Source organism: Haematobia irritans, chromosome 3, assembly GCF_050003625.1.
Source record: "Haematobia irritans isolate KBUSLIRL chromosome 3, ASM5000362v1, whole genome shotgun sequence".
NCBI classification, from domain to species: Eukaryota; Metazoa; Arthropoda; class Insecta; order Diptera; family Muscidae; genus Haematobia; species Haematobia irritans.
The window spans coordinates 19,592,807-19,617,810 of record NC_134399.1 but is presented as its reverse complement, the minus strand read 5'-3'; the positions used below and the strand labels follow the sequence as shown (position 1 = coordinate 19,617,810).

General features: G+C 31.8%; 2 protein-coding genes across 2 annotated transcripts in view; one reads left to right on the top strand and one right to left on the bottom strand.

The window, feature by feature from the left end:
* Positions 1-25,004, top strand: part of vex (somatomedin B and thrombospondin type 1 domain containing protein vexed) — a 673,357-nt gene that overhangs the window by 387,595 nt on the left and 260,758 nt on the right. The window lies entirely within an intron of this gene.
* LOC142229708 (uncharacterized) lies at positions 8,545-9,290 on the bottom strand. The gene is made up of 3 exons (XM_075300283.1): positions 9,227-9,290; positions 8,991-9,133; positions 8,545-8,921 (listed from the first exon to the last, which is right to left on the bottom strand). Exons 1-3 carry the CDS (start codon positions 9,248-9,250, stop codon positions 8,666-8,668), a joined length of 423 nt encoding a protein of 140 aa, XP_075156398.1. The 5' UTR covers positions 9,251-9,290; the 3' UTR covers positions 8,545-8,665.

Genomic DNA, 25,004 nt, shown 5'->3' with positions numbered 1-25,004 from the left:
AGACAAAGAGTTAACCATATCGGAGAAAAATGATTCGGTATCTGTCCCAGTATCTTTACTACTATTCTTTTCATCCCATATCAGCTTTGTTTGCTCGCAACCTTCCAAAGAGACCCAATGTTCTCGCCATAGTTAGGTTAGGTGGCAGCCCGATGTATTGGGCTCACTTAGACTATTCAGTCCATTGTGATACCACATTGGTGAACTTCTCTCTTATCACTGAGTGCTGCCCGATTCCATGTTAAGCTCAATGACAAGGGACCTCCTTTTTTATAGCCGAGTCCGAACGGCGTTCCACATTGCAGTGAAACCATTTAGAGAAGCTTCGAAAAATGCCACCAGCATTACTGAGGTGGGATAATCCACCGCTGAAAAACTTTTTGGTGTTCGGTCAAAGCAGGAATCGAACCCACGACTTGTGTATGCAAGGCGGGCATGCTAACCATTGCACCCCGGTGACTCCCTCGCAATAGTTCATAATATTTGGCACGAATGGAAGATATGAATACAGCTGAGGAAAACCGTCCGCAAAGGCATTATTCATTCCATTCATTAGCCAGCACACCTGCTTCTTCATTTCCCATTATTCCACAGTTCTCAGGTACCCAGCACAGAGATCCCTAAGCTCTCTGCGAAAGCGGCTGACTACCTAAGATCTTATATCTGCTATGCCCAATTCCTTTATAGATACTTAACTGTCGATGAAGCAGCCGACATCGCTAATGAATAACGGCCTCTTCAACAGCGACTCAGCGACCAATACAATGGTCGGTAAAGCGACGAAAATATTATGGGGTGATCCAGACAAGAAAAAGACTGGAGAACTACCCAAGAAGAGTAGAGCGATAGTCAGAAGGACCGTGCAGCTAGAATTGAGAGCACATCTGTGCCGAATAGGAACATCAGAGGATACGATATTTAACAAAATCAATCAGTGGATGCATTTAAACCGAACTAAGGACCGATTCCACTTTCAAAACGATCGGGTCAAAATCGCGCTGTACTTGGCAAACAAAAAAAAAAATATGGACAGAAAGTGGGGCAAACGGACTTACCTTACCCATTTTTATACCCTTAACCACTACTGTGGTACAGGGTATAATAAGTTTGTGCATTTGTATGTAACGCCAAGAAGGAAAAGTCGGAGACCCATAGTTTAGTATACCGATCGTCTTAGAATTAAATTCTGAGTCGATATAGCGATGTCTGTCTATCTGTCTGTCTGTCTGTCTGTCTGTCTGTCTGTCTGTCTGTCTGTTCTTGTATTTTCGTGCCCAAAGTACAGGTCGCAGTTTAGGTCCAATCGTCCTCAAATTTGCAATAGGGTGGTTTCTTGGAACAAAGACAATCGCTATTGATTTTGGAAAAAATCGGTTCAGATTTAGATATAGCTGTCATATATATTTATCACCGATCTGGTCAAAATTGCGTGTTTATCAACCGACGTTCGTCAAATTCTGTACATACGAATATTTTATGAGTCTCGAACAATCTACAAAATTTCAGCCAAATCGGTTTAGATTTAGATATAGCTCCCATATATATCATTCGCCCGATTTAGACTCATATGGCAACAGAGGCCAAAGTTTACTACCGATTTTCGTGAAATTTTGCACAGAGAGTAGAATTGACATTCTACCAATGAATGGTAAATTTGATTGAAATCGGTTCAGATTTAGATATAGCTCCCAGATGTATATCTTTCGTCCGATTTGCACTTATATGGCCTCAAAAGCCAGAGTTTTGCCTTGACTTGCTTCAAATTTTGCACGAGAGGAACGTTTAACGGTGTCGTTATGTGTGTCAAATTTGGTTAAAATCGGTTCAGATTTAGATATAGCTCCCATATATATCTTTCGTCCGATTTGGACTTAGATGGCCTCAAAAGCCAGAGTTTTGCCCTGACTTGCTTCAAATTTTTCCACAAGAAGTACGTTTAATAGAATCGGTAAGTGTGCTAAATTTGGTTAAAATCGGTTCAGATTTAGATATAGCTCCCATATATATCTTTCGCCCGATTTGCACTCATATGACCACGGGGGCCAAAGTTATACTCCCATTTACGTGAAATTTTGCAAAGATTGCAGAATTATTATTCAAACTATGCATAGCTCCCATAAAACAGGTTGGCTGATAAGTCCCCGGTCTGACACATAGATGGCGTCGCTAGTATTAAATGGTTTTTTATTTAATTATTAAATTATTTTTATATAGTACCAACCTTCCAATGATTCGCGTCAAAATTTGACGTCTGTAAGTCAATTAGTTTGTGAGATAGAAAGTCTTTTGTGAAGCAACTTTGTTATTGTGAAAAAAAAATGGAATGGTGTTTTGATAAAATATTGTTTTCTGAAGGGGAAAAATACGGTGGAAGCAAAAACTTGGCTTGATAATGAGTTTCCGGACTCTGCCCCAGAGAAATCAACAATAATTGATTGGTATGCAAAATTCAAGCATGGTGAAATGAGCACGAAGGACGGTGAACGCAGTGGACGCCCGAAAGAGGTGGTTACCGACGAAAACATCAAAAAAATCCACAAAATGATTTTGAATGATCGTAAAATGAAGTTGATCGAGATAGCAGAGTCTTAAAGATATCAAAGGAACGTGTTGGTCATATCATTCATCAATGTTTGGATATGCGGAAGCTCTGTGCAAAATGGGTGCCGCGCGAGCTCACATTTGACCAAAAAACTACAACGTGTTGATGATTCTGAGCGGTGTTTACAGCTGTTAACTCGTAATACACCCGAGTTTTTCCGTCGATATGTGACAATGGATGAAACATGGCTCCATCACTACACTCCTGAGTCCAATCGACAATCGGCTGAGTGGACAGCGACCGGTGAACCGTCTCCGAAGCGTGGAAAGACTCAAAAGTCTGCTGGCAAAGTAATGGCCTCTGTTTTTTGGGATACGCATGGAATAATTTTTATCGATTATCTTGAGAAGGGAAAAACCATCAACAGTGACTATTATATGGCGTTATTGGAGCGTTTGAAGGTCGAAATCGCGGCAAAACGGCCCCATATGAAGATGAAACAAGAATATACGGCCGTAAGTTCGGCCAGGCCGAAGCTTATGTACCCTCCACCATGGATTGCGTAGAAACTTCTACAGAAGACTGTCAACCACAATCGAATTACCTGGGTTGCGGTAACACTTGACGATGGCAAGGTATCTTAAATCTTCCTAACATCGTAATATATACCACATAGTTCATACGTGGTATATATTAAACTAAAAAAGGCCGATTAAATACGTATATAATTGAGTTTAAAGTTTCTATAGAAATAAAATTTTGACAAAATAAAATTTTGGAAAAAAATGTTCTATAGAAATAAAATTTTGACAAAATTTTCCATACAAATAAAATTTTGACAAAATTTTCCATAGAAATATAATTTTGACAAAATGTTCTATAGAAATAAAATTTTGACAAAATTTTCTATAGAAATAAAATTTTGACAAAATTTTCTATAGAAATAAAATTTTAACAAAATTTTCTATAGAAATAACATTTTGACAATGATTTCTATAAATACACTGTTAGAAAAATATGTTTTTCATATGTTCCGATATAAACAAAATGTGTTTCGGGCACAATTTTAAAACACAATATATTTAAGTGCGAACATGTAATGTTCCTAAACTAACACTAACTGTTTGGGACATCTATGTTAATATGCTAGAACATATTATGTTTGGGGCATGAAAGTTTCATAAAAATCATATGTGTGAATGCAAACATATATAAATTTACAAATTTCGACTAAACATACATATGTTGTGATATTTTATTCAAAGCGACAGAGAGAGTATAGAGAAAGAAATAGAGATGGAACCAAGAGAATAGACATTTGAAAAACAAACAGCATATGTTTTCGCCTTGAGAGCAGCATTTTATGTGGACATGTGTTTTGTTTATCATTTTGGCATTATGGGCACAATTTTTTTCTTGGTTCGTTAAAAGAAATCAGGGGTCTTCATAAAAATAACGAAAGGGCACTATACTCTTTTTAGAGTTGGGACAGTAAAATGAAATAAGGAGGAAATAGTGAAAAATTACACAGTAGAATGTATAAAAACAAAGTTTAGTTCCCCTTTATTAATAAGTAGTCCACAAGGAGTTGACGGACACCATCAAATATAAAAGCGGGCATTAAGTTCGAGTTTTACAGCTAAAACAATTTAAAAAGTTTATTTTCTTTAAAATTAATTATTAAAGAAAAATAAAAGGCATTTTAGAGCGATGGGGTTAAATGCTAGTAAAAAACTGTTCACGCCTAAATAAATGTATGTTTATATTATAAAATTATTTATGTATGTTTATACTCGACTCCACGTTCTTCTTTTGTTAGAGTTTTTGAATTCCTTCCAAATTTTAAAGTTTTGTACCAAAAACAGTTTTTTGTTACAAAATTGTTTTTTTTGCAATAAAAAATAATATTTTATCCAAAAATCAGTCAATTTCGTTTATATCAAGCACTGTTACTGACTATAAATCTTTAATAACCCACATTTCGAAGTTTCATTATAAAAATTTAATATAGTATAAATATACATGTGTAAATAAAAAAAAGTTCGGTCGGAGCAGGGATTGAACCCACGACCCTTTGCATATAAGGCAGACATGCTAACCACTGCTCCACGTGGCAAACAATTGTATGTTTCTGTTAAATAATGTTATGTTTGCATGGGCTCGTGGGCGCTGCAAACTATGCTATATAAATGTAACTTATAACGACAATTATCTAATGGTGACTATAACAGCTACGTAGCCCAGTGGATAGTGTGTTGGCTTACAAACTGTATGGTCCTCGGTTCGATTCTCCGTGCAGGCGAAAGGTAAAATTTAAAAAAATTATAAAAGTAAATAATTTCTTCAACATTATTTGTATTACAGAAAAAGGTGCCAAGAACTAAAAAATTTCGTGGAAGTGAAAATTACGAGTATGTTAGGGAATGATCACAATCGTCTTTGGGGAAAATTCTTCCAAGCATATAATATTTTTGGGCTCAAAATGCTTCCAAACATATAATATGTTCACATAAAACAAACATATTAATGTTTCGGCAGTATCCAATAATATATGTGCTTCCTGCAAAATATGTTTGGAACATATATTAAAGAAGCGATTTTTTTTGAGGGTGTAGAAATAAAATTTTGACAAAATTTTCCATAGAAATATAATTTTGACAAAATGTTCTATAGAAATAAAATTTTGACAAAATTTTCTATAGAAATAAAATTTTGACAAAATTTTCTATAGAAATAATATTTTAACAAAATTTTCTATAGAAATAACATTTTGACAATGATTTCTATAAATATAAAAATAAGGACCAATTTTTGTGTGATTAGGGATCGCCTATATATAACTATAGACCGAACAACTGGGGATCGATTTATATGGGGGCTATATATAATTATGGACCGATATGGACCAATTCTTGCATGGTTGTTAGAGACCATATACTAACACCACGTACCCAATTTCAACACGATCGGATGCATTTTGCTCCTCTAAGAGGCTCCGGAGGTCAAATCTGGGGATTGGCTTATATGGGGGCTATATATAATTATGGGCCGATGTGGACCAATTTTTGCATGGTCATTAGAGAACATATACCAACACCATGTACCAAATTTCAGCCGGATCGGATGAAATTTGCTTCTCTTAGAGGCTCCGCAAGCCAAATCGGGGGATCGGTTTATATGGGGGCTATATATAATTATGGGCCGATGTGGACCAATTTTTGCATGGTTGTTAGAGACCATATACTAACACCATATACCAAATTTCAGGCGGATCGGATGAAATATGCTTTTGTTAGAGGCTCCAAAAGCCAAATCTGAGGGTCCCTTTATATGGGGGCTATACGTAAAAGTGGACCGATATGGCCCATTTTCAATACCATCCGACCTACATCAATAACAACTACTTGTGCCAAGTTTCAAGTCGATAGCTTTTTTCGTTCGGAAGTTAGCGTGATTTCAACAGACGGACGGACGGACATACTCAGATCGACTCAGAATTTCACCACCACCCAGAATATATATACTTTATGGGGTCTTAGAGCAATATTTCGATGTGTTACAAACGGAATGACAAAGTTAATATACCGCCATCCTATGGTGGTGGGTATAAAAAGTGTTGTTCCACCAAGACAACTCACCGTGCCACAAGTCATTGAGAACGATGGCAAAAATTCATGAATTGGGCTTCGAATTGCTTGCCCACCCACCGTATTCTCCAGATCTGGCTCCCAGCGACTTTTTCTTGTTCTCAGACCTCAAAAGGATGCTCGCAGGGAATGGTATCAAAAAATTGGAAGGTCGTTATAATCGTTGTATCGCTCTTAAAGGGAACTATCTATATATATAAAATTCAAATTATGTTTGTTTATTTGTTTGTTTGTTTATTTGTATGTTCCGGGTTGGCGCGAAAACGGCTGAACCGATTTACTTGAAACTTTCAGAGATCGTGGGGGGCACTCATGTGCTGAAAATAGGGTACCTCATTTTTTGACATATGGTCGCGGAGAGGAACCTCCCCTTTGTCCGACTTTTTGAAAATTAGACCAAAGTAGACCGATTTGCTTGAAATTTTCATTGAAGATTGGGGTTGGCATCTAGACAAAGATCCGTTACTTTTTATTTCGATATTGGCGGCGGAGGGGGGCCTCCCCTGTGTTCGACTTTTTTAAAGTACAGTGAAAAAACTAAAATTCTCTAAATTATCTGAGATTTACAGAAAACATGTGGTGAGGTTATGGAATTAATATGGGGTACCTGATGATTTCATATGTGGTTGGGGAGGGGGACCTCCCCCTTGCCCTACTTTTTGAAACTTGGAACAAAATTATGCGATTTGCTTGAAATTTTCATTGAATGTTGGGGTTGGCATCTAGACAAAAATCCGCTACATTATTTTTCGGTATTTGGTCGGGGAGGGGGACCTCCCCTTTGCCGATTTTTTTTTTTTTTTTTTGAAAGTACAAACAAAAAAAAACTCCCCCGACTGAAATTTTACGGAAAAACGGGTTATGAAATTTATATCAGGTTCCTGACTTTTTAATAAAAATAAAAGGGCATAGGGAGACATCCGCTTCTCTTAAGTACATACAGAGAAACAATTAAACTTTACCGAGTTACTTGAGGACTGGGGAGAGGTTACGATATTAATAGTTGATACCTGATTTTGTGATATTTGGACGGAAGAGAGGCTTATAATTTGTTTGACATTTTCTGGGACGTTTACAAAAGATACGCTACATCACTTTTCGATATTTGGTCGGGGAGGAGGTCCTCCTCTAAAACTGCAAAAAAAAAAATTAAGTTTTCTTGAAATTTACAAAAGCAGTGGGGGAAGGTTATGAACGAAGAGGCAACCTTCCTTGCCCCACACTTGAAGGAAAGTTTTAAGAATTTTCAGGGAAGGTTAGGGGTGCTATTTACTACGGTGTTTGTCGATACTGTATCGGGGAAAGTGACGTCCCTTTAAAACAATAGAACAAAATTTAAACATCGCCGATCTACTTGAAATTTACAGGGAACGTGGGAGGAGGTGATTAAATTTATACATGATTTTTAAATTGGTATATGATTTTTCGATATCTGGTTGGGGAAGGGGAAAATTGAAATAAACTTTGTCGATTTACTTCGATAGAATTTATAGGGACCATTGAGTAGTTGCGAAGTTAATATAGGGTACGTGATAGTCCGATATCAGGTCGGAGTGGTGCGAAGGTGGGGAGAGGGTGCCCTTTTGTCCGTTTTTTTTCTTAAATTGAAAGTAGAGGGTTGTCCGTAAATGGGAACTCGGTACATAATTTTATGATTTTTGCACAGGCTTCTGCCAGACTTCTTTTTAGTAAATAACTTAAATTTACATGAAATTGGTAGCCAACGTAGAGGGTACATCATTTTCCAACATTTTAGCAAATGTTAATGTGGTAAAATTTTTTACTACGTTTGCTTTTTCCGATTTATTGGATAATATAGTGCTTAATTTTCAGATATAATTTTCAGATTTTCAGGAAAAGGATACCTTTCCTTGACAAACCACACCTGAAATTCACAAGAAATATAGAAGATTGTTCAACTACTTAAATACAGAACATTATTAACAAAATTTGGAGGAAAGGGTACACCCTCTCCCGCCGTATTTGTACCTATAAACGAAAAATCAAGTAGTCCGATTTGTTTAAAAGAATTCAAATCTTTTCGAATTTGTTTTCAGCACGAAGGATATAGTTGACTAAGTTAACGCAAAATGTTCCTCCAAATACGCTTCGGAAGGCGCAGCGAAGCGGGCCGGGTTACGCTAGTGTTCAATAAAAACGAATTTTGAAAAAAAAAAAAATGTTAGACCGGGGACTTATCAGCCAACCTGTTAGATCTTGGTATCTGGAATTATTTTTTTCTTTTTAAATTTAAATAATCTGGGAAAATTTGTTTCTATTCACTTCGGTTCCTAGGGAAATTTCTCCCACGGAGTAAAAAAAATTGTAACGATAAAAATTCACATTAAAAATTCATTTTATGTTATGTTCACACATTTTCTTCTTGTTATTTACTTTTTTATTTATTTATTTATTTTTGTTTTGCATAAATTAACTTATATTTTAATTTATTCATTTAACTGTACATCACTTTTTACTATCCCGCCAAACTTTTTAAGTCATTTGCATTTAAACGTGGACCAAAAGAAATTTCCGGTTGAATACCTTTCACTATGCGATAAGAGGCCCGATATCCATTGTGATCGGCCACATATGTAACCACCAAATTAAGATCTTCCTTTTCGTAATTTATATCATATTCACCACGGGTAACAACAACAGGATCCGCAGTTTTCAAATCGGATGGTTCTAAGCTAATGATCTCTTCTCGACGGCTTCCTGGTACAGATATTCTAAAATTTCCTCAAAAAAAAAAAATATTAGTCATCTATATAATAACAAAATAAAATAATGAAACATACCTCAAAGAATATTGATTTTCTTTTAATGGCTCCAATTGCACTTCATCCGTTTTTATGGGTGCCAAATTTAATTTGAAATCATCTGCTTGGGCCTGTGCAAGATGAATGTAGCCTATGGTTATTATTAGTATAATAATAAAATTCTGAAACAAGATTGAGTTAAACCACATTCTTTGTATTATGTTATATGAAATTTATGAAATTTTCGATTTTATAATATTGTTTTTGCTATTTACCTTTATTCGTATTCTAAAATGCATGCTGTTGTGTCTTTTATCGAATATCAACTGAAAGAATGTGATGACAGTAATGATCAGCTAGATGCTATTTTCAATCTATCATTAAAGTCAGAGCGAATACTTTATTAATTACCCATAATTATTTCTGAACTGTGGAGTGTGAAGAGCTATACCAACATAAAGGCACACTACTGTAAGTAGCTGTTGACTATGGCATATTTGAGAAGCGATTCGAAAAAACTTTTATAACTTTTCTACTCCCCACCAAGTTAGCCAGTCCCCACCAAGTCGGCAGATTTTTAAGGTTTGCGATCGAATCTATTGAAAGTTCCTAAACTAAAATATTATGTCGAAGGAATACATAATTAAAAGAAAACAAAAAGTACAAAAATATTAACCCTTTCACTACCGAAATAAACCTAAGGTTAAAAACTTTAATTTTTCTTCTGTTTTTGACTAGTACTAACAGCATGTAAAACAAAAATTGTCATGTTGATATCCTACCTCAATTACTTCAAGAGCTATATGAGCTTGTTCTGAAAATTTGATTCTTGAATTGTGAGCAAATGGCTTTATGAAAAGAAGCGCTATTTGGTCTATAATATTTTTCAAAGTGTGAGAAAAAATACAAAAAAAACCCGAAAAGTATCAACTATAGTTTTTGTATAAATGTCAATTTACTCAAGACATACAATAGAAAAATCATCTCAATTTTTCATATTTTTCGTTTATTGTTAAAGAAGTTTATAAAAATATATTTTAGTGCCCACCAATATGGAAAATATGTATAGCATAGTTAGATTACAGCCTCTACTTTAAAATAACATCGAGAAATAAATCGAAACTAAGTGGGAAAATAGAATTTGGTGTCTTTTTCGAATGTCCTTCTAAGTGGACATCGGTAGTGAAAGGGTTAACTGGGCTGTATTTTCGTGGTATGCCTACAATACCACGAATAGCAGTTTATATAAATCGATATCTGGTCTTAAATTCATGAGCTTTTAGACATCGCAAGTTTTATCCAATTGTAATACACTATATTATCAATATTATCAATAACATCAATTTCTTTCTTTCCAGTAATGTCGGTAAACATGTTTAGAATTAAAATTTCAAAACATCCCAGCAAAAAAGGCAAAGCCAAAAATTAGTGTATATTTGTGTTTTGGATACGTAAGCATAGTTGCCACAGTTGGTAGAATTCTACCAAACAATGGTAGATTTTTTTTACTGTTTGGTAGATTGGCAGAATTCTTAATGTTTTGGTAGAGTGTGCAATATATTCCTATCCAATGAAGAGATGTTTGAGAAATATTCTATAGAAATAAAATTTTTTCAAAATTTTTCTATTAACAAAAAAAGAAAATTGCCAGAATTTTCTATCAAAAAAATTTTTTGAAGAAATTTTCTATAGAAATAAAATTTTGAAAAAAAAAATTCTATAGAAATAAAATTTTGACAAAAACCTTCTATTGCAAAACAAAAAGACAACATTTTTATAGGAATAACATATTGACAAAATTTTCTATAGACATAAAATTTTGACAAAATTTTCTATTGCAAAAAAACTTGGCAAAATTTTGTACAGAAATAAAATTTTGACAGAATTTTTTATAGAAATAAAATTGTGACAAAATTTTCTATAGGAATAAAATTTTGACAAAATTTTCTATAGAAATACAATTTTGACAAAATTTTCTATAAAAAAAAAATTTTTACAAAATTTTCTATAGGAATAAAATTGTGACAAAATTTTATATTGAAATAAATTGTTGACAAAATTATCTATAGAACTAACGTTTTGACAAAATTTTCTATTGTAAAAAAAAATTGGCAAAATTTTCTATAGGAATAAAATATTGACTAGGTTTTCTATAGAAATAAAATTTTGACAAAATTTTCTATAGAAATAAAATTCTGACAAAATGTTCTATAAAAATAAAATTTTGACAAAATTTTCTATAGAAATATAATTTTGACGAAACTTTCTATAGAAATAAACTTTTGACAAAATTTTCTATAGCAATAAAATTTTGACAACATTTTCTATAGAAATAACATGATGTTGGTATATGGTCTCTAACAACCGTGCAAAAATTGGGCCACATCGGTCCATAATTATATATAGCACCCATATAAACGTATCCCCAGATTTGGGTTCCGGAGCCTCAAAGAGAAGCAAATTTCTTCCGATCCGCTTGAAATTGGGTACACGCACAGAAAAAACATGTTTGGACATGGTTGCCGCATCCATTTAATGCTTATTTAGAGTATGTAATTGTCCCGAAAACCATGTATTTTGTCTTTGTAAAAATAATTTTCGAGCGGAGAAAAATATATGTTGGCAATAAGCATTTAAATGGTTCTCAAATGCCGCAAACATGTTCTATTATTTAAATGATAGAATTTGAGACCATTATATGGTCAGGAAAATCATGTACCTGACCATTCAATTTTTTTTACTTTTTTGCAGAGAAAAAAGTATTTTTATAGTTTACGTATAGACATGTCTACAACCATTACATGGCCATAAAGACCATGTACATTGTTTTCGTGACCATTTAATTTTTTAATTTTTTTGCAGCGACAAGAATTTTATAAAAACATTGAGCAGGTACACACGATTTTCATTTTGCGCGTCAGTCGTGTGTTGATTGTTTCTTGGAATGGACGGAGAATACGGAATTATTGTGTTTTGTGTTAATTTATTTATTCAGAAGTGGCACGTGGTTTTATGTGAACACAAAAAAGGAAAGTGTAATTGAAAAAATGTACCTATTTTTTGTTCTGCATTTTGCTATATGGTATAATTTATTTTTATTTGCAGTTACATGATGTTTGCGTTTGTACATTTGATGGGCACGAAGTAAATATGGAATGATTACTTATTGTTGAAATTGAACCAAACTAGAGTGTGTAAAAATTTTTGTTTTCTCTGTGTAAGCTGTGCAAATAAAGAAAATCAAAATATCGTAAAATATCGGAATTTCAGTCTATTACCAAAAAAATTATCAGTATTTGTTGTCAGATTTCGTTAAGTAAGGGCTTAATTTCTTTGTAAAGATTCCAGCTACACGTAAAAAAACAAAAAATTGCCGTTAGAATTTTTTTATATTTTATACGAATTTTTATATGTTTTTTTGCCACATTTTTACTTAAAAAACGCCGTTTTTTTACTTTTAAGCCGCTAACATCCAAACTACTTACCCGATTTGAACATTTTCTGAGAATGAGTTGTAGACGGCTCAATTTTCTTTAATTTGAGTAGTATTAGGATCAAAAAGGTCAAAGAAAACGAAAGATATGCTCAAAATTGTAGGTGTACCTCCAAAAATTAAAAAAAAAAAATTATATCTCGAAAACCAATCGACAGAAAATTTTTTAAAAATCATTTTCGTGTTTAGTAGGTCATAGTCAATAAGAAAAAATATGCTAGAAACAATTCAAAGAGAAAAGTTTGTTATTTGTTGCCTAGTGTAATTATATATATCCCTCATATAAACCGATCCCCAGATTTGGCTTGCGAAGTCTCCAAGAGAAGCAAATTTCATCCAATCCGGTTGTACTTTGGAACATGGTGTTAGTATATGATCTTTAACAAGCGTGCCAGAATTGGTCCATATCGGTCCATAATTATATATAGCCCCCATATAAAACGTTCTCCAGATTTGACCTCCGGAGCCTCTTGGAGGAGCAAAATTCACCCGATCCGGTTCAAATTAGGAACGTGGTGTTAGTATATGGTCGTTAACGACCACACCAAAATTGGTCCAATCACACAAAAATTGGTCCATATCGGTTCATAATCATGTTTGCCACTAGAGCCAAAAATAGTCTACCAAAATTTTATTTCTATAGAAAATGTTGTCAAAATTTTATTTCTGTAGAAAATTTTGTCAAAATTTTATTTCTAGAGAAAATTTTGTTAAAATTTTATTCGGTTCATAATAAAATTTTCATCATTGTCAAAATTTTATTTCTATAGAAAATTTTGTTCAAATTTTATTCGGTTCATAATCATGGTTGCCACTCGAGCCAAAAATAATCTACTAAGATTTTATTTCTATAGAAAATTTTGTCAAAATTTTGTCAAAATTTTATTTCTAGAGAAAATTTTGTTAAAATTTTATTCGGTTCATAATAAAATTTTCATCATTGTCAAAATTTTATTTCTATAGAAAATTTTGTTCAAATTTTGTTCGGTTCATAATCATGGTTGCCACTCGAGCCAAAAATAATCTACTACGATTTTATTTCTATAGAAAATTTTGTCAAAATTTTTATTTCAATAGAACATTTTGTGAAAATTTTATTTCTATAGAAAATTTTGTTAAAATTTTATTTCTGTAGAAAATTTTGTCAAAATTTTATGTCTACTTTGTCAAACTGAATTATGTACGTATTGGATCGACCTTTCTTGATTTAATATATACCACGTATGGACTTACATACAATTTAGAAGATGGTGTTAGGAGGTTTTAAGATACCTTGCCATCGGCAAGCGTTACCGCAACTTAAGTAATTCGATTGTGGATGGCAGTGTTTAGAAGAAGTTTCTACGCAATCCATGATGGAGGGTACATAAGCTTCGACCTGGCCGAACTTACGGCCGTATATACTTGTTTTTTTTTTTTTTTTTTTGGTTTGGTACCTATTTCAAATTTTGGTAGATTATTTTTGGCTCGAGTGGCAACAGTGTCCGAAAGTTTTACAAAATTGGGGCAGAAGCGACGGTTGTCCACCATTTTGACAGCCTTTCTCCTAAATTTACATAACTTTTTAAGGTGTTTGGACGGATATGGACCACTTTTTTGGACATGGTGGTTGGGGACATATACAAATTTCACCACGACCCGCAATATATATACTTTATTTGTCTGAGACCAATATTTCGATCCTTTTTTGTTCAACATAGACTCCATATTGATTAACTTAAAATTTACAAGACAATGTTTAGACTCAACCTAGGTAAATCGATTGTGGATGACAGTCTTTAGTAGAACTTTGTACGAAATCCATGGTGAAGGGTACATAAGATTCGGTCTGGCCAAAGTTACGACCGCATATACTTGTGTTTCATTTTAGGAATTTTCATTATGTTCAATGTACTAAAAATTTTTTCAATGGTCTGATGATTGATTCACATACGAGTTCCCCAGTCTTACCAGGATTTAAAAGTATCTATTATTATAAATGATTTGTAACAAGTCCCTTGACTAAATTGATTATACCGACTATTTTTAAGAATTTTTGCTTAAAACAAATTCCCCAAAATCGGAAACAAACAAATCCAGAGAAGTGCAATTTCTTGTTTTCAACGAAATCATAAAAGAAAAAACACTTCAATGGATTTGCTCTCTTGGCATTCAATTTCTATTCAATTCATATGCATGCTTTGTTGTTTCTTCTTCAATTATTTGTTTATATTCTGCCAATGAATATTAGCAAAAAAAAATAATTTATGATTATTCATCGTCATCATAGTCATCACCATGACCAGCACCCTCGTCATAGTCATCATCATCGTCATCTCTCTATCAATGCCATGTTATCATAATTATTATCTACGTAGTTTGATCTTCAGCATCATCATTTTGTCAATAGACAAAATACCCAGCACAGCATCAGTGAAGTTACTCAAAGTCAGTCAAAGTGGCCATAACCATTTGGCCAATGGCATTAGCCAACAATGTTCTGCCAAGATGGAACACAAAATCAGCAGCTGCCGTCGCAGTACCAACAAACAGAAGATTTTACCAACGAGCAATGGGTGCTGAGAATGAAACTTTTGTTGAGGGTTTTTGTTTTTTTTTCCGTTTTTTTTTGTTTTTTCTAAAGAGACCAGCTGGCTATTAGCTCATAGATGTAACCACCATTGACCAGTTGAATGTTCAGTAAGTAAACGAAACGGAAGCTGGCAAATAACCAAACACTTTAGTCATGTTTAGAGAGGGGGTTTTTTTTCGAGAAAAAACTCAAGTGGTCTTAAATTGTGCGACTTAAAGATCACGAAGCGGATGTAGGAAATAAGACGAGAACAAATACAAAACAACAACCAGTAATTATGAAAGAGGTTAACACGACTATACGAAATTAATTTGATATTGAAGTTTTGCAATGGTGATTTTTTTAAGAGCAACAGGAAAATATGTTATGTCCACCACTTCTATGGCAATTTTGCCCCTTTTTTCAAATTATGGCGTTTTCGGATCACTTTTTTGTTGAGCCATTAAATACCATTTTAGCATAAGAAGTTGTTATTGATATAGGTCGAATGGTATTGCAAATGGGCCATATCGAACCACTTTTACGTATAGCCCCCATATACCCCGTCCCTAGATTTGGTTTGCGGAGCCTCTTGGAGGAGTAAAATTTATTCGATCCGGTTGAAATTTGTTACCTGGTGTTAGTTAGCGTATGGTCACTAACAACCATGCAAAAATTTTTCCATATCGGTCCATAATTATATATAGACTCCATATAAACTAGAGGTGTGCACGTGACACGAAATTTTCGTGACTCACACGTGAGTCATGAGTCACGCACATGGCAACGGCGTGAGTGTGCGTGAACGTGAGTGTGCGTGATTAACAAACCAAGGTGTCGTGCGTGAGCGTGAGTCACGAAAATAATATCTTCGTGAGTGTGCGTGAGTAACGAATTACGCTGACGAAAATAATCCCTCCACCAACATGAAACGGTTAAAAGTTAAATTCATTTGCAATTTTGGTGACACCTGGGATGTTAGGTTAGGTTAGGTTATGTGGCAGCCCGATGTATCAAGCTCACTTAGACTATTCAGTCCATTGTGATACCACAGTGGTGAACCTGGGATGTTAAGAGTTTAATAACGCCCTCGATTTAATCGTGCTCATAAAATTATTCGTGAGTCACGATACGAAAGTGAGTTCAAGTTTTGTTTTCGTGAGTGTGCGTGAGACCTACCAAACAATATCGTGCGTGAGTGTGCTTGAGTACGATTTTTCGTCGTGAGTGTGCGTGAGCGTGAGTAAAATATTACTCACGTGCACACCTCTAATATAAACCGATCCCCAGATTTGACCTCCGGAGCATCTTGGAAGAGAAAATTTCATCCGATCAGTTTGAAATTCGGTATGTGATGTTAGTATATGGTCTCTGCCAACCATGCAAAAATGTATCCATATTGGTCCATAATTATATATAGCCCCCATTTAAACCGATCCTCACATTTGACCTCTGCAGCCTCTTGGAGGAACAAAATTAATCCAATCCGATTGAAAATTGGTACGTGGTGTTAATATATGGCCGCTAACAACCATGCCCAAGTTGGTACATATCGGTCTACAGTTATATATAGCCGATCCCCAATCTCAGAAAAATTGGTCCATATCGGTTCATAATCATGGTTGCCACTCAAGCCAAAAATAATCTACCAAAATTTTATTTCTATAGAAAATTTGGTCAAAAAGTTTAATTCCATAAAAAATTTTATCAAAATTTTATTTCTATAGAAAATGTTGTCAAAATTTTATTTCCATGGAAAAATTTTATAAAAATTGTATTTCTATAGAAAATGTTGTCAAAGTTTTATTTCCATGGAAAAATTTTGTCAAAATTTTAATTCTATAGAAAATTTTGTCAAAATTTTAATTCTATAGAAAATTTGGTCAAAATTTCAATTCTATAGAAAATTTTGTCAAAATTTTAATTCTATAGAAAATTTTGTCAAAATTTTAAACCTATAGAAAATTTTATTTCTATAGAAAATTTTATCAAAATTTGATTTATATAGAAAATTTTGTCAAAATTTTATTTCCATGGAAAAATTTTGTCAAAATTTTAATTCTATATAAAATTTTATCAAAATTTGATTTATATAGAAAATTTTGTCAAAATTTTATTTCCATGGAAAAATTTTGTCAAAATTTTAATTCTATAGAAAATATTGTTAAAATTTTAATTCTATAGAAAATTTTGTCACAATTTGATTTCTATAGAAAATTGTGTCAAAATTTTAATTCTATAGAAAATTTTATAAAAATTTTAAGCCTATAGAAAATTTTGTCAAAATTTTAATTCTATAGAAAATTTTAGCAATATTTTATTTCTATAGAAAATTTTATCAAAATTTGATTTATATAGAAAATTTTGTCAAAATTTTATTTCCATGGAAAAATTTTGTCAAAATTTAAATTCTATAGAAAATTTTGTCAAAATTTTAATTCTATAGAAAATTTTGTCAACATTTTAATTCTATAGAAAATTTTGTCAAAATTTTAAACCTATCGAAAATTTTGTCAAAATTTTAATTCTATAGAAAATTTTATCAAAATTTTATTTCTATAGAAAATTTTATTTCTATAGAAAATTTTATCAAAATTTGATTTATATAGAAAATTTTGTTAAAATTTTATTTCCATGGAAAAATTTTGTCAAAATTTTAATTCTATAGAAAATTTTGTCAAAATTTGATTTCTATAGAAAATTTTGTCAAAATTTTAATTCTATAGAAAATTGTGTAAAAATGTTAATTCTATTGAAAATTTTATCAAAATTTTATTTCTATAGAAAATTTTGTCAAAATTTTATTTCTATAGAAAATTTTGTCAAAATTTTATTTCTATAGAAAATTTTGTCAACATTTGGTTTCTATAGAAAATTTTGTCAAAATTTTATTTCCATGGAAAAACTTTGTCAAAATTTTATTTCCATGGAAAAATTCTGTCAAAATTTTAATTCTATAGAAAATTTTGTCAAAATTTGATTTCTATATCAAATTTCGTCAAACATTAGCTGGGCATTTTTTATATGAATTATACAATTTTTGTTATTTTCCTCACAACAAAAAAAAAAAACGATTTATATTCCTAGAAAAACACCAGAACATTACAACTTCATATGATTTTTTTCTGTTTGTAATAAAAACTAATTGAATCACCAACTCCTTCCAACGTGGGCCATGATATCCTTCGCATGTTTAGTATTTGGTGGTAAAGGCAAGCGAATACATTTCATTTGGCATAAATAAATTTGTGTTTATCACGATATCGCATGACATGGAAAATGGAATTGTTTTTAACACGTTATTATATAGCTAAATTCAAATAAAACAAATTACTCATACATATCTTAGAGGGTGGGTGAAATACAAAACGAATTAACACTAAAAATTTTAAGAGACATTGTGCAAATTGGCTTTCATTTTTATTTTTATAAAAAATTAAATTTAATTCTTTAAAAAAAAATTTTCAAAATTTTATTTCCATAGAAAATTTTGTCAAAATATTACTTTCTTAAAAAATTTTGTCAAAATTTTATTTCTATAGAAAATTTTGTCAAAATTTTATTCTTGTAGAAAATGTTGTCAAAATGTTCTTTCTATAGAAAATTTTGGCAAAATTTTATTTCTAAAGAAAGCTATGTCAAAATTTTATTCCTATGGGAAATTTTGCCAAAATCTTATTCCTGTAGGAAATTTTGTCAAAATTTTATTTCTACAGAAAATTTTGCCAAAATTTTATTTCCATAGAAATTTTTTTCAGAATTTTATTTCTATATAAAATTTTATCCAAATTTTATTTCTGTAGAAAATTTTGTCAAGATTTTATATTTATAGAAAATTTTGTTAAAATTTTATTTCTATAGAAAATTTTGTCTAAATTTTATTACTATGGAAAATTTTGTCAATATTTTATTTCAATAGAAAATTTTGTCAAAATTTTATTTCTATAAAAAATTTTGTCAAAATTTTATTTCCATAGAAAATTTTGTCAACATTTTATTCGTGTAGAAAATGTTGTCAAAATTTTATTTCTATAGAAAATTTTGACACAATTTTATTTTTATAGAAAATTTTGTCAAAATTTTAGTTTTATAGAAAATTTTGTCAAAATATTATTTCTATAGAAAACTATGTCAAAATTTTATTTCTATGGAAAATTTTGTCAACATTTTATTTCTATAGGAAATTTTGTCAAAATTTTATTTCTGTAGAAAATTTTTGTCAAGAGTTTTGTCGAAATTTTATTTCTAGAGAAAATTTTGTTAACATTTTTTTTCTTTAGACAATTTTACCAAAATTTTATTTCCATAGAAAATTTTGTCTAAATTTTATTCCTATAGAAAATTTTGTCAACATTTTATTCGTGTAGAACGTTGTCAAAATTTTATTTTTATAGAAAATTTTGTCAAAATATTATTTCTATAGAAAACTATTTCAAAATTTTATTTCTATGGAAAATTTTGTCAACATTTTATTTCTATAGGAAATTTTTGTCAAGAGTTTTGTGGAAATTTTATTTCTACAGAAAATTTTGTTAACATTTTATTTCTTTAGACAATTTTACCAAAATTTTATTTCTATAGAAAATTTTGCCATAATTTTATTTCTATAGAAAATTTCGTCAAAATTGTATTTCTATAGAAGATTTTGTCAAAATTTTATTTCTGTAGAAGATTTTTGTCAATAGTTTTATCAAAATTTTATTTCTACAGAAAATTTTGCCAAAATTTTATTTCTATAGAAAATTTTGTTAACATTTTATTTCTATAGAAAATTTTGTCAAAATTTTATTTCTGTAGAAAAATTTTGTCAAGAGTTTTGTCAAAATTTTATTTCCATAGAAAATTTTGCAAAATTTTATTTCCATAGAAAATTTTGTCAAAATTTTATTTCCATAGAAAATTTTGTCAAAATTTTATTCCTATAGAAAATTTTGTCAAAATTTTATTCTTATTGAAAATTTTGTCAAAATTTTACCTCTAGAAAATTTTGTCAAAATTTTATTTCTATAAAAGATTTTGTCAAAATTTTATTTCCATAGAAAATTATGTCAAAATTTTATTTCCATAGAAAATTTTGTCAAAATTTTATTTCCGTAGACAATTTTGTCAAAATTTTATTTCTATAGAAAATGATGTCAAAATCTGTAGCAAATTTTTTTGCTATAGCAAAATCTTGTCAACATTTTATTTCTATAGCAACTTTCCCAAAATTTTATTTCCTTAGCAATTTTTTTTAAAATTTCAATTTTTAGTCTTTTTGCATTTTACCTGAAGACAATTTTGTTTTTGGTAAAAAAAAACATAACGCCATCTTTCTGGGCAATAAACCAAATTGTGCCAAAAATAAAACTCAAACTAGGTGATTTACAATAAAAAAGCTCAGTCAAAACGCGATATACTTCATTATGAGATTGTGACTAGCAAGGGGCTTAGCTAATGACCTAAGTGGCTTAAGTGAGTAATACAAAGAAAAATATAACTTATGACAATGCCAATACACTAACTGCAAACAAAAAGTATTAACCAACCCATAATGATATCATTATGTTTTAATTGTTTTTAGGAAAAAACTCACAAATTATTTTCCTTAAAGACTTAATTTCATAAAAACAAGTAAAAGTGTTATGTTGCCATTGGGATGTTAAAGATTGAATCATATTTGATAAATTGTACTTAATTGCTTTACTACAGCACACATAAAGAACATAATTATAATAATTTATATTTGAAATTACTTCTAGGGATTATAATGAGAATAGGACAATTTAGTAAAGTAGAAAGTCGGGCGGGGTCGACTATTTAACTAATATAAGGTTCTGTTGGTATTAGCGCCCCCTAGTTTTAGTGGACGGACGGGCAGCAAGGGCTGGATCGCCTCAGGAGTACGGTTGCCATAGTTGGTAGATTTCTACCAAAAATGGTAGATTTTTTAAGGTTTGGTAGATGTACTTCAATTTTTAATAAAAATAAAAAGTTGACAAAAATTTCTATAGAAATAAAATTTTGATAAAATTTACTATAGTAATAAAATATTGACCAAATTTTCTATAGGAACAAAATTTCGACAAAATTTTCTATAGAAATTAAATTGTGAAAAAAAAATTTTCAATAGAAATAAGATTTTGACAAAATTTTACATAGAAATAAAATTTTGAAACTATTTTTTGAATTATAGTAAAATTTGGTAGATTATTTTTTGCACGAGTGGCAACCGTGCTCAGGAGGTGATTCTGAGTCGATCGGTATATATTTAATAGGGTTTTTTGATTAAATTTTAGCATAATAAGACCTGCCTACATTCGTCCTTGAATTCAAAATCCACTCTTCGGCATTTTCGTAAAAGTTCAATTGGTCGAGTTTGTTTTAGGTCAGTGACCTAACATGAAAGATTATGCAACCTCAATTGTAGGACATACAATTTCGTCATTTTAGGGACAATTTGCATTAAAATGCAGACATGTTTAATTAAAGTTCATAATCTTTGTCTTCAAAATTGATTTTCTTTCTACAAATTTTCAACTCTCAATAAATATTTCACGTGATGGCAAACATTTCCCCACCATCGAACAATTCATTTTCATAACGTCTATTTCCATTTCATACTTAAAGAAATGTCAATAGCCCATTTATTATGATTAGTTTCATGTTTTCCATTCACTATTGTTGGTAATACCAAGTTATGCTTTAGCTTCAATGACCATACCTAAAGCAGTCATTAATTTTGCGCTTCAATATTTGCGAAAATAGTGTTTGCATTTGTTTTAGTCACGTTTTACGTTTCACTTTATGATTTATTCTTTATATCCGTTTCACTTGGAAGTTGTGATTTATATTAAAAAAAAAAACAATATCGAAACTATGGTAATAATTTCCAGACATGAATGAATTATTTCCTTCGTGAATGAAGACGAACAGGGAAAAATCGATAAGAATTGAAGTAAATTTTGGGGGAATTTTTGCCATCAGGTAAAGTATTTATGGGGGGTTGGAAAATTTGTTATAAAGCAGTATACGAGTACTAAAGCCTCATAATATTTAATATTATGAAGTAATTACTTTTCCAATTTTTTTTTTTGTCAAAAAAAGTCGGCCGAAATTTCAGCCAAAGCCAGTCTTATATATCCCCAAATTTAACATATTTTTATTGAAAAAAAAAAATATTTTTTTCTAGTTAAAGTTCATTATTTTTTACGAAATTTTTCACAACCCAATGACATTCTCTGTTTTTTAAGTATATCTGAAAACATTTTTTGAAGTAAACTAGAGTATAAAGTTCAATGACCGTACACAAAAGTTCAATATGAACTAAAGCAAAAGAAATTTTTCGTACTATTCCCAAAAATAGTAAGAATGAACTAGAGTATGGTTAAAATGGCTATGACTTGGCGCCAATGATTTTTTTTACTTTTAGTTAATTTTTGTACCCTGCGCCACATTGTGGAACGGGGTATTATAAGTTAGTGCATATGTTTGCAACACCCAGAAGGCAATATTGCTCAGGGTCGGCCCCTGAGTCGATCTAGCCATGTCCGTCTGTCCGTTCGTCCGTCTATCTGTAAACACATTTTTGTAATCAAAGTCTAGGTGGCAGTTTTTGTCCAATCGACTTCAAATTTGGCACAAGTTTCTGTGTTGGATCAGAATAGAACCCTATTGATTTTGGTTCAGATTTAGACATAGCTCCCATATATATCTTTCGACCGATATCTACCCTTCGGCAAATTGATCAACCCCAGTACCGGTACAGTGTTAGTCCCTGGTGTGTATGGACCAGTCACAGTTCTGGTCCAAACGTATGGAATGATGGAATGGATCGGTCACTTTAACATGGGTTTGTCATTGGCTGGGAAAATTTACACTTTAGGACACGACTTGGACTCATCCCAAATATGGAGCAACTTAGTAGGACTACCCCATAGACAACTGCTCATGAAACAGTCTGGGACAAACTTTTAGGACCCTGTTTCCATCCGTATCGCACCAGAAAGGAATATGTTGAACAATAAATAATTTTAGAATATTTTAATATCAAGTGAGTATAAAAATCAATAAATTATATGACAATTAAAAATGTTGATAAACTAGAGAACTAGTACCAGCCCTGTAATGGATCCATTAGTGGCAATTTGCACTAATTTCCCGTAGGATACTAATATGGCCTGAGAAACCAGAATTTAAGCCCGATTTTCTTTAAATTTTGAACGAGAAGTGCATTAAATAGTGTCATAAAGTATGCCGAATTTGGTTGAAATCGGTTCAGTTTTAGATATAACTCCCATATATATCTTTCGCCCGATATAAACTTATATGGCCCCAGAAGCCAGACTTTTAAACTAATTTTCTTGAAATCTTTCACTAGGAGTACAATTACTAGTGTAGACAAGTGTGGTAAATTTGATTGAAATCGGTTCAGATTTAGTTATAGCTCCCATAAATATCTTTGGCCCGATTTGCACTACTATGACCACAGAGGCCAAAGTTGTACTGATTTACGTGTAATTTTGCAGAGAGAGTAGAATTAACATTCTAACTACGCTTGTTGAATTTGGTTTAAATCGGTTCAGATTTAGATATAGCTCCCATATATATTTCGCCCGATTTTCCGTCATACGACTACAGAGGTCAGAGTTGTATTCCGATTTAAATGAAATTTTGCACAGGGCTAGAATTAACATAGTAACTATGCATGTCAAATATGGTTGAAATCGGTTCAGATTTCGATATATATGTTTTTCCCATTTGGGCAAAAATAGCCAAAATACCCAAATTTTTCTTATAAAATCGCTCTGCCAAGTCGAAAACTTGTAAAAATTACTCTGATTTGCCTATACTTCTAATTCATATCTATGAACCAATAAATCATAATTACATTTTTGCGAAGTTTCCTCTTCAGATTTTGATCTGCCAAAAAATGTGCCTGCCACAAATATTGATTTTAGACCCCATAAAATATATACCGATCGACTCAGAACCACCTCCTGAGTCGATCTAGCGCTTGGTGTCCGTCCGTCCGTCCATGTATTTGGAATTCGCAGGATTCCGGTCGCAATTATTAACCGATTTTGATGATTTTGTATATGGCATCTTTTTGGTACAAGGGCGAACTCTATGAATTTTGGGAAAATCGGATCAAATTTAGATATAGCTCTCATATATATGTATCGCACGATTTCGATAAATGGGGTCAGATTACGTTCATTTACCAACCGATCGGTGTCAAATTTCCCACAAAGTAATTTAATTCACTTTTTATACCCACCACCATAGAATGGTTACGGGGGTATAATAGGTTTGTCATTTGACTATATATTTTTGATCAGGGAGAAATTCTAAGACGATGTAACCATGTCCGTCTGTCTGTCTGTCTGTTGTAATCACGCTACAGTATTCAATAATGAAGCAATCGTGCTGAAATTTTGCACAAACTCGTCTTTTGTCTGCAGGCAGGTCAGATTCGAAGATGGGCTATATCGGTCTAGATTTTGATATAGTCCCCATATGAACTGGCTTTCTGACTTGGGGTCTTGGGCTTATAGAAATCCTAGTTTCTATCCAATTCGCCTGATAACCGAAATCTAGAGGTATTTTAGGACCATAATAAAGTATATATGGCCGTAAGTTCGGCCAGGCCGAAGCTTGTGTACCCTCCACCATAGAGTATAAACACCTTAAGAGAGAAGTTCACCAATGTGATATCACAATGGACTGAATAGTCTAAGTGAGACTGATACATCGGGCTGCCACCTAACCTAAACTAACCTAAACTCCTTCTAAACACTGCCATCCACAATCAAATTACTCGGGTTGCGGTAACGCTTGCCGATGGCAAGGTATCTTAAAACCTCCTAACACCGTCTTCTAAATTGGAAGTAAGTCCATACGTGGTATATATTAAATTAAAATAGACCGATTAAATACGTATATAATTCAGTTTAACAACATTTTCTATAGAAATAAAATTTTAACAAAATTTTCTACAGAAATAAAATTTTGACAAAATTTTCTATAG

Bases quoted from the DNA above. Each gene is read 5' to 3' on its own strand.
- LOC142229708 (XM_075300283.1), bottom strand. From the start codon at position 9,250: ATGCATTTTAGAATACGAATAAAG. The intron at 9,134-9,226 runs GTAAATAGCAAA...ATCTTGTTTCAG, and splicing joins ATTTTAGAATACGAATAAAG to AATTTTATTATTATACTAAT. The intron at 8,922-8,990 runs GTATGTTTCATT...AGGAAATTTTAG, and splicing joins GAAAATCAATATTCTTTGAG to AATATCTGTACCAGGAAGCC.